Source organism: Larimichthys crocea, chromosome XVI, assembly GCF_000972845.2.
Source record: "Larimichthys crocea isolate SSNF chromosome XVI, L_crocea_2.0, whole genome shotgun sequence".
In the NCBI taxonomy this organism is placed as follows: domain Eukaryota; kingdom Metazoa; phylum Chordata; class Actinopteri; family Sciaenidae; genus Larimichthys; species Larimichthys crocea.
In genome coordinates, this window is record NC_040026.1 from 616044 (window position 1) to 633159 (window position 17116).

The 17116-nt window shown below is 41.8% G+C and overlaps 1 protein-coding gene across 1 annotated transcript in view; it reads right to left on the bottom strand.

The window, feature by feature from the left end:
* Positions 1-92: 92 nt before the first annotated feature.
* Positions 93-17116, bottom strand: part of LOC104938973 (caveolae-associated protein 1) — a 31292-nt gene continuing 14268 nt past the window's right edge. Inside the window, exon 2 of the mRNA XM_019271293.2 lies at positions 93-3795. Coding sequence (XP_019126838.1) covers positions 2917-3795 — 879 coding nt within the window. The 3' untranslated portion in view covers positions 93-2916. The remainder of the gene's footprint in view (positions 3796-17116) is intronic.

Here is a 17116-nt window from a genome sequence, read left to right on the forward strand (position 1 = left end):
TAAATACACCCTGTAATCAACATGTTTTATGTGTTCAGTCCATCACTCAGTCCATCACTCTGCTAACGAGAACCAAATAAAAACATAGAAACTGTGAACCAAATAGCTTTTATTAATTAAATCATTAGTGGTTAAGCAATGAAACATAATACAGGAATCAGTTACCAACAAAACAAAAGCAAAGAAACAGTTAAATGTGAATTGCATGTTGCTCCATTGATGCAGGCCTCGGCACAGCTGCATGCTGTTTGCTGCTATGACAGATATGGCAATATTAATGGCCTTTGAATGGTTGAACATAAAAACACTGAAGGGATTCTCTTCCACAAAGGTGCATCAAAAAAGCTAGAATATTTGATCCTTGCTTACATGTAAGAGTGTTAGTCATTTCTTTGCACAGTGAACCAAAGAAGCTGTTTTAATTCAGAAGAGTGCAGGCAGCAGGAGGCAAGAGGCTCTCTGGAAATGATTGGCAGTGATTCACATTATGTACAAAAAAAAACACACAAGTAAAACTGTGATGTGTCTGAACTACAAGCTAAATTTGACATACTGTGGTGACGTAGTAAACTTTGGCAGATATATAAAGCAGTACTGTTCTCTTGGATTCACAAATTTCTTGTGTCTGTCTCTACATTAGCCCTTTAATAGACTACTGTCCTGTCCAGGGTGTACACTCCTTCAGTATTCAGACATTTGGATGAAAGAGAACAGCTGGACATCGAGAGCAGAAACAATTCTAGTGAGATGACTGTACACTAGGGGTCAGTGTCAGACCACAGCTATAACATACTGTACACTCACGTTCTGAAACTTGGTCCTGCGAGTAGACATGACCGAGAGTACACAGTGTTGATAAGAAGAGTCTAAACAGGTTTGTCAGACTTGCTGAAAGTCTTGGTCCTTATCTCATTTTATTTATCAAAAACACATCTTTAAATAGCACGCTTACATGAAAATTCTCATGTGAAAATAAGTGAATAAGTGAAAGTGATTGATGAGTGAAATGTAATGGACCTATGAATGAGCTGTCTCTGCCTTATGTTTAGCAGACCTTCATGTTCATGGGCACTGGTTATTCTTTGGGAACACTGGCAGTATAATGTTACATAAGAGTATTGCATGAAACAAGGTGTGCTGAAAGGACAACTATTAGGCTACATTGCAATAAAAAGGATAAGACATCAATCTAGAGTAAATTGTGCTCACATACAAAATCATACACATATATTTAACTGTGAGCTCAACATTACAACAGAATGGCTGTGTTTCTAAATAATGGGTACATTAAGCAGAGTAAGATAACACTTCAGTATTTAAAGAGCTGAACAACAAATGGGGTGGAAGGAATAGTTTTGCGCCTGTGATATGTAAAATATTTCTAAAACATAAGAAATCTCTGGATAAGCACGAATATATACTCATTGTGTTAGTGAATAATTTGACTACTGGGAATCTACTACCCAACAGTCCACTTTCTCATGTCAGTTCTGCCTTTGCCCTACCTGCCTTCCACCAGCTCCGCCTATGACAAAGTTATTTTCTGTTTCCTCTTCCCATTTTTTAAATTTATTTATTTTTCTTCAATTTTCATCATCATCTACATCACCCAAACAGAAATTGACTGTTAACAACCCTTGAAGTGCTTTTGTAAATATGGAACATTTTCATTATGTTTTTTGAAGAACACAACCTGTAGTCAAATGAAATAAAAGTTTTTAAATGATAAGTCTGTTTGTTTCCAACTTGGGTAGCTTTGGTTAGCATTTCTTTTGGTAATAATAACATTGTCTTAACCAAGTTGACTGCTGAGATCTGGAAATGTTCATGTCAGATCAAGCTGCTATGAGGCCTGGAGAAAAAATGAGCCGGATCTGGGTAACAACTGACCCACCAATCATCCGACTCTTTTTTTCTTTAGTAAATTTTCTCAAAGGAAGCAAGACTGACATCTTATCACCATATGAATTTGATATGGCAAACATGCTCACACATAACAATTGCCTATAGAGCTGCTGGATTCATTTGGAGTTGTGTTTCTGTCCACCTGGCGAATCTGAGTGTATTATTCATTCTGCTTTTAGGGCTGTAGTCTGCATGATGCTTGCTGCCGGGCAGGCAGTTCACAGTGGGTTTATCTGAGCTTTTTCACTGAAAACAGCTGCCTGCTGTTGCTGGAAACCATCATGGGAGCAGTGAGATTAAACCAAAACAGCTATAGACCGAAAAGCAGCCCCAAAAACAATGAGGTGAAAGACGCAAAACTTTGCATACAACTAAAGAAAACTGTAATCAGTGCATTCCTCATTATGAGCAACAACAGCAACAAGTTAGCGCAGCTTTATACACACACATCAGTCCTGGAACTTTCAGGGCCAGGATTGATCCTGGAACTTTCAGGGGCAGTTAGCTGCTCTGCCCAGTTCATGATCCAGGCATGGACAACCTCGCTGAAAGTCAAGAGTCACAAACAGATCAGAAGACAAACATCCAAACTTTTTCAGAGGAGAAAACAAAGATGAACATTACCACCCTCCTGTTAAACTTTCACCTACAATACATATTTTCCTGTGTAGTAAAGGTTATTACTGACACTTTAAATTATCCCTCGAAATAAAGTTTAGATAATCTGGTTAAACTGTTGGCTTGTTAACCACTTGTCTGATCATTTGACTGGTCCATCAAAGTTGTTGCAATGTTGCCATGTTCCCAGATCTCAGCAAATACTTGTGGACACAAAGTTATCATAACTGATTGGAAGAATGCAAAATGACCCAAAAAAGACCCAGGTTGTAATGAACTGGAATTATTCTTTAGCTAAATCAATCTTCAAAATTTATATTGTTTTCACATAAGAACCTCAGGGTTGGTAACAAAAGATTTTCTTAGGATCTTGGATAATTCCTCAATCTTTGTCTAGTCGCTGTCTCTATCTCTGTCTTCATTCTCCTCCTGCAGGACATCTTGGCTGTCCTCTTCTTCATCCTCATCAGCCTCTTCTTCATCCCCTCCTCCATTCATCATCTCCATCTCAACCTCCACTGCACCCTCCTCTTCTTCCCCATCCACCCCACTGAAGTGCTCAGCATCTTGGGACACTTCCACCATCTCGGTGCCTTGGACCACCTCCACAGCTCCCTCCCGGATTTTCTTGACATGGAAGGTGAAGGGGGGCACCTTGTACACGGCAGTTTTGGACCGGGCGTAAACAACATGGTCTGGCGTGAAGGCCTTTTTCACCTTGTCGCGGGATGTCTGCATCTTCTGCTTCTGCTCAGGGTTGACACTCATGCGTGTTCCAAGCTTTCCCATCTTCTTCTCAATGTTATGACGTGTCTTCTCCAGGTTCTCCCTCGTCCTCTGCTTGGTCCTCTCTAAATTCTCTTTAGTTTTTTGCTTGGTTTTTTCCAGGTTATCTCGGGTCTTCTGCTTTGTCTTCTCCAGGTTCTGAATGGTTTTTTGTTTGGTCTTCTCCAGGTTCACTTTGGTCTTTGCTCTGGTCTTATCCATCTTCTCCTTTGAGAAAACTGTCTTCAGGTTTTGGACACGCTGCAGGCTGCTACGCTTTATGCGTTCAGCACGAGATTCTTCAATGGTCTCCTCAATCTCCAACCCTTCCTCATCTGATGAGAGGTCTACTTGGGGTTTGTCTGCCTTCTCTTCTTCTCCACCCTCTCCAAGCTCTTCTGCAGCTTCCTTGAGTTCTAGCACGCTGCCTCCTCTGCTTCCTGACACAGACTCAGAAACTTTCATGGATTTAGAGATGCTGAGTTTTGAGGGAACCTTCACTTCATCCTGTGAAGAGGAGAACATAAAAAATGTTAATATTATTTAGTTTATTTACATAGGTTAAGCAGAAGGTAGAGTCAGGGTTTGATTAGTTAAATAAATGCAATTATGCACTGGAATATGCAGTTTCTTTGGGATAGTGATATCAGGGATTATGAATTGCATAATTGCATTTATATCTATTTCTGCATTTTTTCTTTCTCTTCTGTGTACACAGGCTAACTGAGGTGAGGACTATGACTCACCAGTAAAGGTTTGCTACACAATAGAGGCATTAGAGGCCAGCCTAAACAGAGATGTGGGCTGATTATATTTGGCAGTCCAAGACCACTCGGAGTCCGTAACAAGACTCCAGGGTTCGGTCATTTATATCATACCAGAAGGAAACATGACAGGGAAAAATGTCTCAGAGACAAAAGGATGGAAGAATGGACGTGGAAATACTTTTGAAGTTTTATGGAAAAATTCTGAGAGACACACACACACACACACACACACACACAGGAACACACTGGCTAAATGCAGAGGGGAGGAGAAAGCCAGGAAGTTCCCGTCAGGATCAGGGTGAGTTAAAGTTTTGTGGTCTAATTGTGTTTCTCTCTGCAAGCTCACACATGCTCTGATTCTCCCTCATTTTGTATTCACCAAGAAACACTGCTGTACCTGCTTAGAGACATGGTGCAACCACAGCAGGACAGTGTTGATGTGTTCTAGTTCATCTCCCCTGTACTTGGTGATAGATAATCCAATAACCCAAAGATTGAAAATATGTTGAGTGTTTGTTCACACCTGCCTATGGCACATAGATATGTACTTGTAGGTATGTAGGTACTTTTTTTGTTGATTTAACACATTTGAATCACGGCTAACATTTTTGTCATCATCTACATGATTTGTTCAGAATCTCAAATAGTTTTGATGTTGTACCCACTGATAGCTGTGTATAAATATAGTCAATCAATATCAGAGCTTCAAAGTCTGGATTAAGAATGTGGATGTTATCTTTTTTACATGGTTAGCCTGTCACTCTGTTACATCCCTAAAATGAAAATTGCTGCAATGCAAAAAGAATCGACGAGATCAGAACTGGCAGAATGGCATAAAATTTGATAAAAAGTTTCTTGCAACAAGATGGACCCATTCCATGAGGTTACCACCAGCACAACCCACAGGACAGAACATTAAATTTCCACAAAAGATTTCCATGGTATTTGCTCATGGGATGGACATTTTGAATTTAACGACCGGGATCTTTCCTCTTGCATGGCCCACAGGACAAAGCAGCTCTACTACATGAAAGCTCTAGAAATAGCAGTTGTATTATCCATGGTCTAATGAAACGTTCAGCCTCCCACGAGTTTGGCTTTGGATGTTTAATTTTCTTACATAAATGTTTTGCTCAGCACAATTTTTACACCTTGTGTACAGAACACCATATGCAAAACACAAGTATGACCTGCCCAGATAAAGCATTCCTGCACAGTACCACTTAATGCTCTTCTCCTTCCATTGTTCTTTCCTCCATTCCCAGAGCCCTTCTGTCTCCTATCAACCTTTTCCTCACCTGTCCCAGTTTGGTTTCCAGATGAGAGAGCCTTTCTTTTCCTTTCTCTTATGTGCCTCTGTCACCTTGTAAATACAATGCTCTGCCTTGTTAATGAAGAGATGGAAAGAGGGGTGAGGGGAGGGGGTCTTCCTCTTTCCATCACAGTAAATCTTTGTCCAATTGGGCTCCTGTGTGTCTACATGAGGGCCAAAACGTGTTGTGTGTATTGTCTTTTTCTCTCCCTCTACACTGCCTTTATGGTCAAAACAGGAACACAGCAGAGCCAGAACAAAAGACCACAGGGAAGAGGGGGGGTTAGGTGTGGAAAGGGGAGATATTTCTTTGCTGTCGTATGAATCGAGTAATAGCACAAGTGGGATGATGCTTCAGAGTCTTGGAAAACCATCTGCTCAGCAGGAAGATGATAGCATCAAAGTGTTGGCTGGAAGGTTGGGGTGTAAGAGTTGAGTGTGGAAAATGGAAGGGGGGGGGGCTCCTGTCTATTGTGTTCTGTTGCAGTTTGATGGTGGTTTTATGAAGGTATTGTACTGCAGTATCTTGGGTAAACTTGACCTTGAATGAGGGATTTTGGCTTTCCTGAACAGCTGTGCTGACAGGCGGGGGTGCTGGAAAATACCTGCCTCACTCAAATTCATCTTGTTTCAATCTCAAGGACAATACAGTAGGTGTTGTGAATCACTTAAGTATGCGGTCCTGACATAACCTCACTGTTTGTCAAGAGCTCTTATTAAAGAGTTTCATGTAGCTTTGTCTTGTGAGAATACGTTTTTCTGCCACATGAAGCTCAATGCACATAAAACACACATGAGATAACACACAGCAGCATCATTACTTTAGTTGTATGTTGGTGGTGCAACATTTCTAACAAATATAATTAAATTACCAAAACCAATTCATGGGACAGATGTTAGAATGAGAGCACGTACCACACAGAATACAGACTAAAATAAATGGTCCTTCATTTTAGACTACATGGAATATTTACTTGTTAATACTGTGTAATTCAGTGTTACTTTATATTTGACGAGCCTTTGTGATGAGTGTGTGCCTGGGAAACAGGCGAGCTAATGTGTTTGCATAAGAAAGACTGAACAGAAGTGGTGTGCAGTGAATTCTGTGCGTGTGTGTCTGTGTGTGTGTCCAAAGTACATGGAAAGAGTGTATGGGGAAGTTCAGGCATTCACCTTGGTGTGTTGACTTCCCGACCCCTCCTAATTTAATGGGACATTGTTCTTCCATGAGGCTGCTGCACCAAAGACAGGAAGGTACACTCAGAGCCATGGAAAATAGACGAATGAGTGTGTAATGGTTCTGTGACTGAGAGTGTGTGTGCATGTGTGTGTGTGTGTGGCACTATGACTACATTTTGCCTTTAGCACTAAACATACATCAAGATCATTTTCATATAAGGCACAAGTAAGGCACAATGAAACACACTGTGTGTGTGTGTGTGTGTGTGTGTGTGTGTGTGTGTGTGTGTGTGTGTGCATTCGTGTGCATTCGTGTGAGAGAGAGAGAGAGAGAGAGAGAGAGAGAGAGAGAGAGAGAGAGTGAGTCTTGTAGCAATGGAAGTAGTCGTCTCATAATTTGTTTCATCACAACATGGGGCTGCACTCTTTGTTTCTTTCTTTCTTTTTGCTCTCTCCTTTCTTTCTTTCTTTCTTTCTTTCTTTCTTTCTTTCTTTCTTTCTTTCTTTCTTTCTTTCTTTCCTCAGTCTGTCGTCAGTAGTGGACAAATTGCTGCATGCAGTGACTCATGGCTGGTGGAAAATTCGTCTGAAAGGTGTTTATTATGCCTTTACTCTGGCTCTCCCTCTCTCTCTCAAACCTACCACCCACTATGTGTGTATAAAATAATACATGAACTCACTTTTTAGACCTCTGGCATAATACATTAGCACACTGTTAATACTACTGCTAATATGTAGCGGACGTTATCCTCTACGACAGCGTCAAGAAATAAAGAAACATATGAAGCTGGAGCTGGAAGATGCAGATAGTTTGGTCTGTCCTGCAGCCTGGTTCATTTTAATATCACATCATAGTTTGATTCATTTATCACACATACTGCCTCAATAATACCAAAACACATTCTAAAAGTTCTACTTTTGTTTATATCATAACTTTTGGTGCCATGCCATGTTTAAACTGGACCATGGAACTGCTCAAACAGACCAAACATCCAATTGGTCCAACAGACAGATCAATTAATTAGTCATTGTATCCTCAGACTGATTCTAAAATTAGTCAGAGGAACACATTTCAGGTCAGAATCAAGCTTAATCTGTACAGTACATAGACTTTAAGAAATCTGGAGATGGAGGTAATTAGACTACATCTTAAGATAGCTCTAGGTAGCTAAGACATATAGCTCTTTATTTTGTTTGTTTGTGTGTGCTGGTTGCTGAGATCAGTTGGCTCATGCTCTGTGTTGTCAGCTAAATGTAGTGTTGCTCTTCCATGATGAGTGTGCATGGTGACTTCTGTCCCTCCGTCCGCTCACAAATGTTCAGACCTGAGACTCCACCTTTTGTCAAGTGTTGGCCCTGCTGTGTGTCTGTTGTCATATTACCAGTCAGTTTAAACAGTTGTATAAGAAATTTTGCATGTGTAATTTACAGCTAATCATCACACACATTATGTTGAATTGGTAAATAAAAATATGATATATTATATGTTTTTATTGTGCTCTTTGTGCCTGTGTATTTCCTGAGAGTCTCCTCTCACAGATGTTAGGGATGTTTCCTGCGGGCATATTTGTATTTCCTGGGTGTAGCCAGTGTAACCCACAGTATCAACCATCACAGGGAAACCATGGCAGCAACAACAATACCAGAGCTGTGCCAACTGCATGTATACACTTTCTGTCTTAGACTGTTGAGAGTGTTGACTGTTGACAGTTGACTGTTGACAGTTGCCGCTGTAGTTTCTGTTGACAGTTTTGTATAAGTGTAAGTCCAAAAATGTAAAAAGAAACATGCCAGAACTAACTGTTTTTAATTTTACTGCCTCCACTAACAGTCAAAAACATTTAGTTGTGCTCGTGTCTCCATGGTAACAGTGCTGAGCCCGACTGGAACTATAATGTTTCCAGATGAAAGGAAAAGACCTTTCATTAGTCATAGAGCTAGCCTGCTCCTGCTGGAGGTGTGTGTGTGTGTGTGTGTGTGTGTGTGTGTGTGTGTGTGCGTGCGTGCGTGTGTGTGTGGGACACGAAGCACACCATGGAAGCTTTCCACTCTCAACCCACACTGTAACCACTCATCAGCCTTATGTTGAGAGAGAGAGCGGAATCCCGCTGTAACACACCCCTCTCTGTTTCTGTTTTCCTGTTTAAACTCAAACCACCAAGAACTCCCCTACTGCTGTGGAAAAGCCAGATGTGTATGTGTGTGTGTGTGTGTGTGCGTGTGTGTGTGTGCACGCACGTGCGCACGCACGGTAACTGTATGAGCAACACAAATATTAAACTGTGTGATGCTGTATCAGTGTGGATACATTCCATTACACACAAATGCACACACACACACACACACACACACACACACACACACACACAATGAGGGGATTTTCCAGTGAATTCAGGAAAACAGGGAATCCTCATGATGAGCTGCTGATGTAAAGAGGAACTGAGGCACGCAAAGAAGCACATGAGGACATGGAGTTCCACATTAGAAAAAAAAACAAACACTTAAGACCATCATAACTCTCAGATCTGCTGTTCATATGCAGTTTGCCAAGTTGTCATAGAAATGCAATATTGCTTTTCTGGAAACTTCAATCATGCAATGCAATGTGATAGAACCGTAAACTCCAGAACAGCCACTAAATGAAGGTAACAGTGATTTCGTTTAACTTGTTGATAGCTCATTCTACACAAGCTCCAAGGTTAATTCATTAACATTCCAAGGCTCTGGTAGACTTTCTGATTTTAGATAAAAAAGCTTTTCTTGGCCACACAAAAGAATCATTCCACTTCCACTTCGAAGAATTAATTACACTGCACACTGTAAAGCTATTTAAAAACTACTGGTTGCATAACAAACTAAGGCAATTGAGCCCGGATAGACCACAGAAGAGAGGCATTTTATGTTGCGAATCCATCTTAAATGGAGAACAACAGGAATGAGGCACAGCAGGAAGACCTGAAATCTCAATCAGATGATGATTAAACAGCAACATACATCCCCTTGAAGAGGAAGCATAAATAGAATAGGTATCCTAAAACCTGGACAAATAATCATCTGCATGGCTAGATAACACTAGAGGTGAGTGAAAAAAGTACTAACTAGCACTGCACTGGTCAGGTTCATGAGTACACCCAAAATGAAAACTATTGACCTCTGAAGTAACATCTGAGTTAGTGGAAACACTCGGGATTTTTTTGAGTCAGTGGCGGTAAAGACATCTTTATCATTAGGTGGAATCACAGAGAATGGAGTGGAAGTAAAAGGATCTGTAACTGTAACTGTTTTAAGGGCATGTCATACAGAAGCATGTCTGGTAATACTGTGGACCTGCAGATAGACCTACTCAGAATGAGACCACGTATATGGTTTATTTTGAGTTTAGTGTGACTGTGACCTCGTCAATCTAATCGTAATGCCCACCCTGACAGACTGGCTCCTCTGGGTGATAGATGTGTAGGCGTAGATTGCTCTAACCAGTCAAGGGACTGTGTGTGTGTGTGTGTGTGTGTGTGTGTCAGTACATTTCTCATGTGAGCGCCATGGGAAACAATGTGATGGTCACACACAGCATAAAACTCTGGGGAGAGAACTCTCTACTCTCCTCCTGTTTTCCACTCATCCCCTATAATCACAGACATGGGACCAGAGGGGGAGAGAGAGAGAGAGAGAGAGAGAGAGAGAGAGAGAGAGAGAAAGAGATTGCTATATAAAGTGATGGCATGCCGCAGGTCCCTGAGGGGGGAGAGAGAGGGATGAGTCACCAGGCCTGTTGTTGCACTCAAGCACAGCAGAAACTTTCCTTTTCTTTCTTTTTTCATTTTTTTTTGTCTTTCGTTTGGTTTTTCTTTTATTGCCTTTCATTCTCTCTTCATTCCTTCACTCTTTGCTTTGTTTCTCTCTACATTCTGTGGTTTCTTCACAGCCAGCAGCAGGAGAGTAAACTTAGATTCTCAGATCACTGAGGAATGAGACAGATCAGCGTCACAGCTCCATGGCAACCGAACAAATATTCCGGTGCCAGTTGTGTGCCAGATAACCTCACTTGTTGTTTTAGTCAGTTTCACTTGTTCTAGGAAGTTTTTAGAGTCCTTGTCTAGTGACATGAAAAACTAGAGACCATCTTGATGCTGGCATTCTAACCCGTGATTATATTATTATATATTAGGACATGAGTACTCAGTACTCATCAGTCAGACCACACCCATCTTGGAACTCTGCCTTACATTTGATCTCAACTACGCACCTGCACAGTTTTGTGACTGCATCTTGCACAGTTTTGTTGACAACATCTGTCCACAGACAGACAGACAGACAGACAGACAGACAGACAGACAGATAGATATCCTAGTTTTCCTGAGTTTATTTTTAAGGATATCTATTATAGATTACTGTAGCTAGTCAAATTTTAGTTAAAAGTTTAGTTAAAAATCATGCTTAACAATGCTTAAAACCATATCATTTATCACAGTCATACTCTTTTTGTGTTATTTTGTGGTCAATATGTGATGACAACATTTCATGTGTATTCAGGAAGTTTGCATGAACCTTTTTCTATTTAAACATAAGAGCTTTGTAAGGACACACACATGAATCTAACACCAATAAGGATTTGTTGAAGTGTTTCCAAGGCTGCAGACACGTGTGTGTGAGGCAGCTCTGTGCTGCTTTCATTCTCACTCCTTTCAGCTATCACTGCAAGACACAGCTTGCCATTGTTGACTATCACTGGAGGTTGTTTTTATGACGTACTTTGGTTCTTGGGTATTCTGATCATGTACTTTCCTGTAGGAGCACACAGAAACGTGCACACACAAATGTAAATGCAGTCCCATAAGCACAATCCTTTGTAGTGACTAAACACAGAACTCCATCATTAATAATTCCTTAGTCAAGTGATAACATCCATATGGATACTATGAACCATTCCAGTGCCACATCCAAAAACAGCTCTCCCCAAATACACACATCGACAACTTTTACGTTTTACTTGCACACACTGAAGTTCCATCACAACCTTTGCCTGAATTCTGAAGCTTAGCAGACCTGTGTCTCTCCTCTCTGACCCTCTTTGGGTCTATGTGCACTTCTCTGCACTTGACTAACAGAGACAGGGACAGCAGAGGTGACAGTGGTCGTTCCCATGGCCACCCTGTGTTACTCTTTCCAATAACAGTGAAGGAGGTTGGTGTTTATGGAGAGATTTATAGAGCTGCAGGAGAAATGGCTTCCTCCTCTGCTGTTTACTCGTATTCTCTGCTTTGAGCTAATAGTAATGTCAGGCTATTGATGGGCTTAGTCATATACAATATATGGAGGCTGATAGTGGCCTCTCATTTAAAAGGGTTCAGTGATTATCTAATACACTTCAATTTGTAAAAGTCAAAATCAGAACGGTAGAGGCTTTGATATCCCGCCTTTACTGGGAGCAGTATAAAAAATGTTGCACTTTCCATCATGCAACTCAAGACTATCTTTCATGGATTGCATGCCTGAAAAATGCCCAGTTTGTGGCTAAATCCCAAGCCTAGATGACCCTGATGACATCAATATGACATCAACCCTAAGTTCCTCAGAGCACAGACATTATACAGTGGACATATCAGGTGGACTTCTCATGATAAAAGATTTTATGTGTAAAACAAAATGCCTGTAAAGACAATGGTATAATTTATACTATTTCTTTATTTTGAGACAACACATATTTTTGCAGTGACTGTGAGTAGTTTCCTGCAGTCATGTTGTCACAATGAGGATATCAGGTTCAGCACCATTCTGCATAGACCTGGGGCCTCATGTACAAAGCATGCGTACGCACAAAAAAGGGGCGTACGTCCTTTTCCATGCTCACGTTCAAATGTATCAAACGTGAAACAATCGTAGAAATGTGCGTGCCCCACGCCAATTTCATAGCTGTCGTACGCACGTTTCTACAGCTATTGTTCCTTTGGCGACACTTAGAGGTGAAGCTGGGAAACTGTTAATAATGTGAAAACAAGTAGTCATTAGAGTGATGTGCACATCAGAGGCACACTTATGAACTATTAACACACGCAGGTGTTTGCAATTATATGAGTGGATATAAAAGCATGCGCAATGTGATTAAGAAAATGATATTAACAAAGACAGCGTCAGCGTTGTTAGAGGACCTTGCAACGGACCGCCGTGAGCGATTTAAGGAACGCAAGGATTTACTTGCAAACCATGATAATTGGCTCATAAGCCGATTTCGGTTACCAAGGCCAGTGTTACTGGAGTTACTGCAGAGCTGCGGCCGGCCCGAGAGCGCAACGGGGGCCGGCGGGCCGGCTGCCTGACTGCGCTGGGGTTCCCGGCAACAGGGGCATTCCAGCGGGAGCTGGCCGATCGGTCAGGAGTGTGCCAGTTAACCCTGAGCCGAGCCATGCCAGCTGTGTGGGACGGAATCATCCGAATGTCTTCCTGGTACATCAGATTCCCGTACAATGCTGTTGAACAGGCCGACATTAAAGCACAGTTTGCAGCGAGAGCCGGTTTCCCTAATGTAATCGGAGCTATTGACTGCACACACATTGCTATAAAAGCGCCATCACAGGATGATTTTTTTTATGTTAGTAGGAAACATTTTCATTCCATCAATGTTCAAATCATATGTGATGCGCGAATGCAGCTAACTAACATCGTGGCAAGGTGGCCTGGTTCAACGCACGACTCATTCATTATGACTAACAGCATTGCTGAGAACAGGCTGGAGACTGGCACGGTGCGCGATGGGTGGCTTCTATTCGTTTAATTGTCCCGTATGTAACGCTGGATTACATACGAAACAATTAAACGAATAAACTCTTTACTTACCCAGAAGCCGTGCCAGTGTGCCAGTGCATATTTGGGCATGTGCGCATTCAAATATCATGTTTTTGGTTTTCTTTATTTTCTGCTGGTGAAATTAGAGCTGCAGAGCTTTCTAACAAGCCCCTGATTGTCTCCCTGTGTTCAGTATTCTTGTCAGTAAAAGCGGGCGTAAAATGTCAGCCGCAGCGCCACACCTGTCCACACCTGTGTGTGCGCTGCTCGCATCCCACGGCATTTCCAGCCTCACACACACGCTCCCACTCACGTCTTTTTTTTTTTTTTTGTCATATTTATCCCTGTTGACAGGGAACCAAACAGAATCTCCACTTCATTCACTAGAATCTTTAGCTTAGACTCTGTGAAATTCATTTTCTTTCCTTTGTTCATCGCGTTATCTGATCGGACAAAGAGGTGAATCTCAGGTCCAGGGCCTATTTAAATAGATTTGCATATGTAAATGGGGGCGTGGACAGGGAGGAGTTGCACGTGCGCTCAATTCCACGTTGATTGGCATGTACAAAAGAAACGTGCTTGGATCCATGCGAACGCACACTTTGATACATCTGAATATTTTTGTGCGTACGACAGTTTTCGGGTTCTGGCGTACGCCAAGTTTTAGTAGGAAATCCACGCAAGTATTTGTACATGAGGCCCCTCGTTTTTGTCATCTTTCACAGAGCAATAGAACACATCCAGACTGAAAAGACTGTTGGCATCAAGTCCAAAGGATACTAAAAGACAACATTAAGTCACATCCTGTGCACCCTGCTGCTGTTCGACAGGAGATACCGTACCACCAGACTCCATCTTTCCTCAGGCTGTAAGAGAGCTGAACTGTAAAAAAACCCAATCTGGAACACTACAAATATCCTTTTCAAGCAGAATGACACAATGGGTGCCACACAATTCAGCCCAGTTTAATTTATATAGCTATATAAGTTATCTCATGACACTTTCCATATAGAGCAGGTCTAGGCTCAACAATTTCAACCATGAGCAAGCACCACAGTGGAAAGGGAAAAGTTCCTTAGAGGCAGAAACTTGCAGGCAACAGGAAACAGGTAAACTTGGCTCATGGTGGATGGACATCTGCTGAGGTCAAGATTTGAACACTGAATTTGTCCATTCTCTGCACCTCTTCAGCTTCCATTTCCACTGAAAGCTCTGCTCATGCATCTCTGCCAACAATGCACTCCCCTAAACAATGGCTGCTGTGATGCACCATTCAACAATGTGTCTGTTTGGATTCTCAAAATAACCACATTTAACCTGCACAAAACAGGCTCAGTTTGCAAATGTGAAATAAATAAAAAGGTTAGCATGAGACTGCAGGTTAGAATCAGACATTAATGCAGTAATGTGAACCACAGAGGGTGAATGAGCTGATCTCTCCTGCCATTAATTACCCATGAGCAAAGCTTTGCAAGTGAAATAGCTGCACGGCCAACAGCAACCCTTTGTTGCATGGCATACCCTTGTTCCCTGTCTGGCATAAGCACTTGGTCACGGTAAGTCATGCTTGTTAAAAGATTAAACTGCACCATAACAGGTGACAACATCACACTCCCTCCACCTTTGCTCCCAGACAAGAGTCATACTTCACACAGCCACTAGAGGTCACTACCAGCTAAATGTAAACATACTGAATGACTAATGTTATTTTTCATGGGAGGGCAGTCACCAAAATTCAGAATTTCATTTCTCATACAGACACATGTTATTGTATATGATGACACCTCATGCCTATGAAAGTCCATTTGTCTCAGTGTTGATGAAACTGTAATTGTTTACTCCTTTGTTTTCTTTTTGATTGATTCATTTAAACTGTTGAGCTTGGAAGCCGCCGAAACCTGTCGAATCGGCGCCTCCACACTGGCCATTCCGCTGGCCGGGTAAAGTCAAACTGTTCTGGCGGTCCGAACTTGGCCATCTTGTTTCTGGTCCAGGATTCAGTCCGTGACTTTGACACCATGTCACGTAACACATACACGTTTGTGTTTCCAATCGTGGATATTATTTATTTGAACTCAACAGTACACGAGCGAACTTGACCGTGTCTCGTAGCATCAATTGTGTTAACTCCCCCCCCGTATTACGTCACACGCAATCTGTATCAGGCACACATCATTGGGCACGTCCGTGCGTCACACTACACAGAGCTTCTAACAAGCCCTGATTGTCTCCTGTGTTCAGTTTTCTTGTCAGTAAAAGCGGGCGTAAAATGTCAGCCACAGCGCCACACCTGTCCACACCTGTGTGTGCGCTGCTCGCATCCCACGGTATTTCCAGCCTCACACACACGCTCCCACTCACGTCTTTTTTTTTTTTTGTCATATTTATCCCTGTTGACAGGGACCCAACAGAATCTCCACTTCATTCACTAGAATTTTGCTCAGACTCTGTGAAATTCATTTTCTTTCCTTTGTTCATCGCGTATCTGATCGGACAAGAGGTGAATCTAGGTCCAGGGCCTATTTAAATAGATTTGCATTGTTAAATGGGGCGTGGACAGGAGGAGGAGTTGCACGTGCGCTCAATTCCACGTTGATTGGCATGTACAAAGAAACGTGCTTGGATCCATGCGAACGCACACTTGATACATCTGAATATTTTTGTGCGTACGACAGTTTCCGGGGTTTGGCGTACGCCAAGTTTTATAGGAAATCCACGCAAGTATTTGTACATGAGGCCCCTGATCTGTACTCAGTGACCGGATCTGGAAACACTTCATGCACTACAGCCGGACATGCTGCACAGAAGTACTGAGGTTGTGTTGGTTCTGTCAGTTATTTTTAGATTAGTCTTCAGTCTTGAGATCAGAACTGATAACATAATTGCATCGTAACTTTTCAGTCACCAGCTCACACTGAGGCTCATCATTTCTAACTCTAACGGTGACACAGCGATAGATCCACAGTTACCTGAAACCAAAGTTTCCTGGTGTTGGTGTAGCAGCAACTCATTTTGAGCCTGCTGATAAAAGGAATTGAACACAGCCTTGCATGGCTCATGGAAAAATGCAACACCTCCAGAAACTGACAAATTAAAAGTTTTGACTCACCAGTGGAACAAGTTAAAGGCCGCCTGAAAGCGCTGTTAGAGCAAGCAAGGCAGAAACACAGCAGCTGAAATGACTGTTCCACTTGGAATCCAAATTTAAAACTCAATGCGGAAGAAGAAATAAATTCTCCAAAGGAAAACCATGCTGGACCTAAGCTCTGCTCTGTGAAGGACAATTCCACCAGCCGAGGGAATTGTGCACACTATGTGTTCCTCATGAGGTTATAAGAGGATACATTCTCCTCATCCGTTGTGTTCCAAACACCAAAAGATGAAACACAATTCCTGGAGTTGTTCTTTAAAACTATTTTCCAACCTCTACTAATACGGCTATGCCACTATGTATGTACAGTATATGTGTACATAATCAGTGGTGGATTTTCTGTAAAGCTCATGACTGTTTCAGGCTGGAATTCCAGCCCCTTTGATTTTTTATTTAGTAAATGGCACAAGACTCTCATCTCAAGATAGAGATTCTCCTTCTTTTATCTCGAGGCAGTATGTCATTATGGAAGGATAACAGGCTCTTATACTTTTATCATGGATTCATTTCATCTAGCCTCTAGACATAGAGGACTGCCAAGTGAACTGAGTGATCACATGAAGGGCTACACTATGTTACCTAGAGCAACATTTTACTACCTTGGAAGCAGTACTTTGTCAAAAAAAAAGATTATTATTA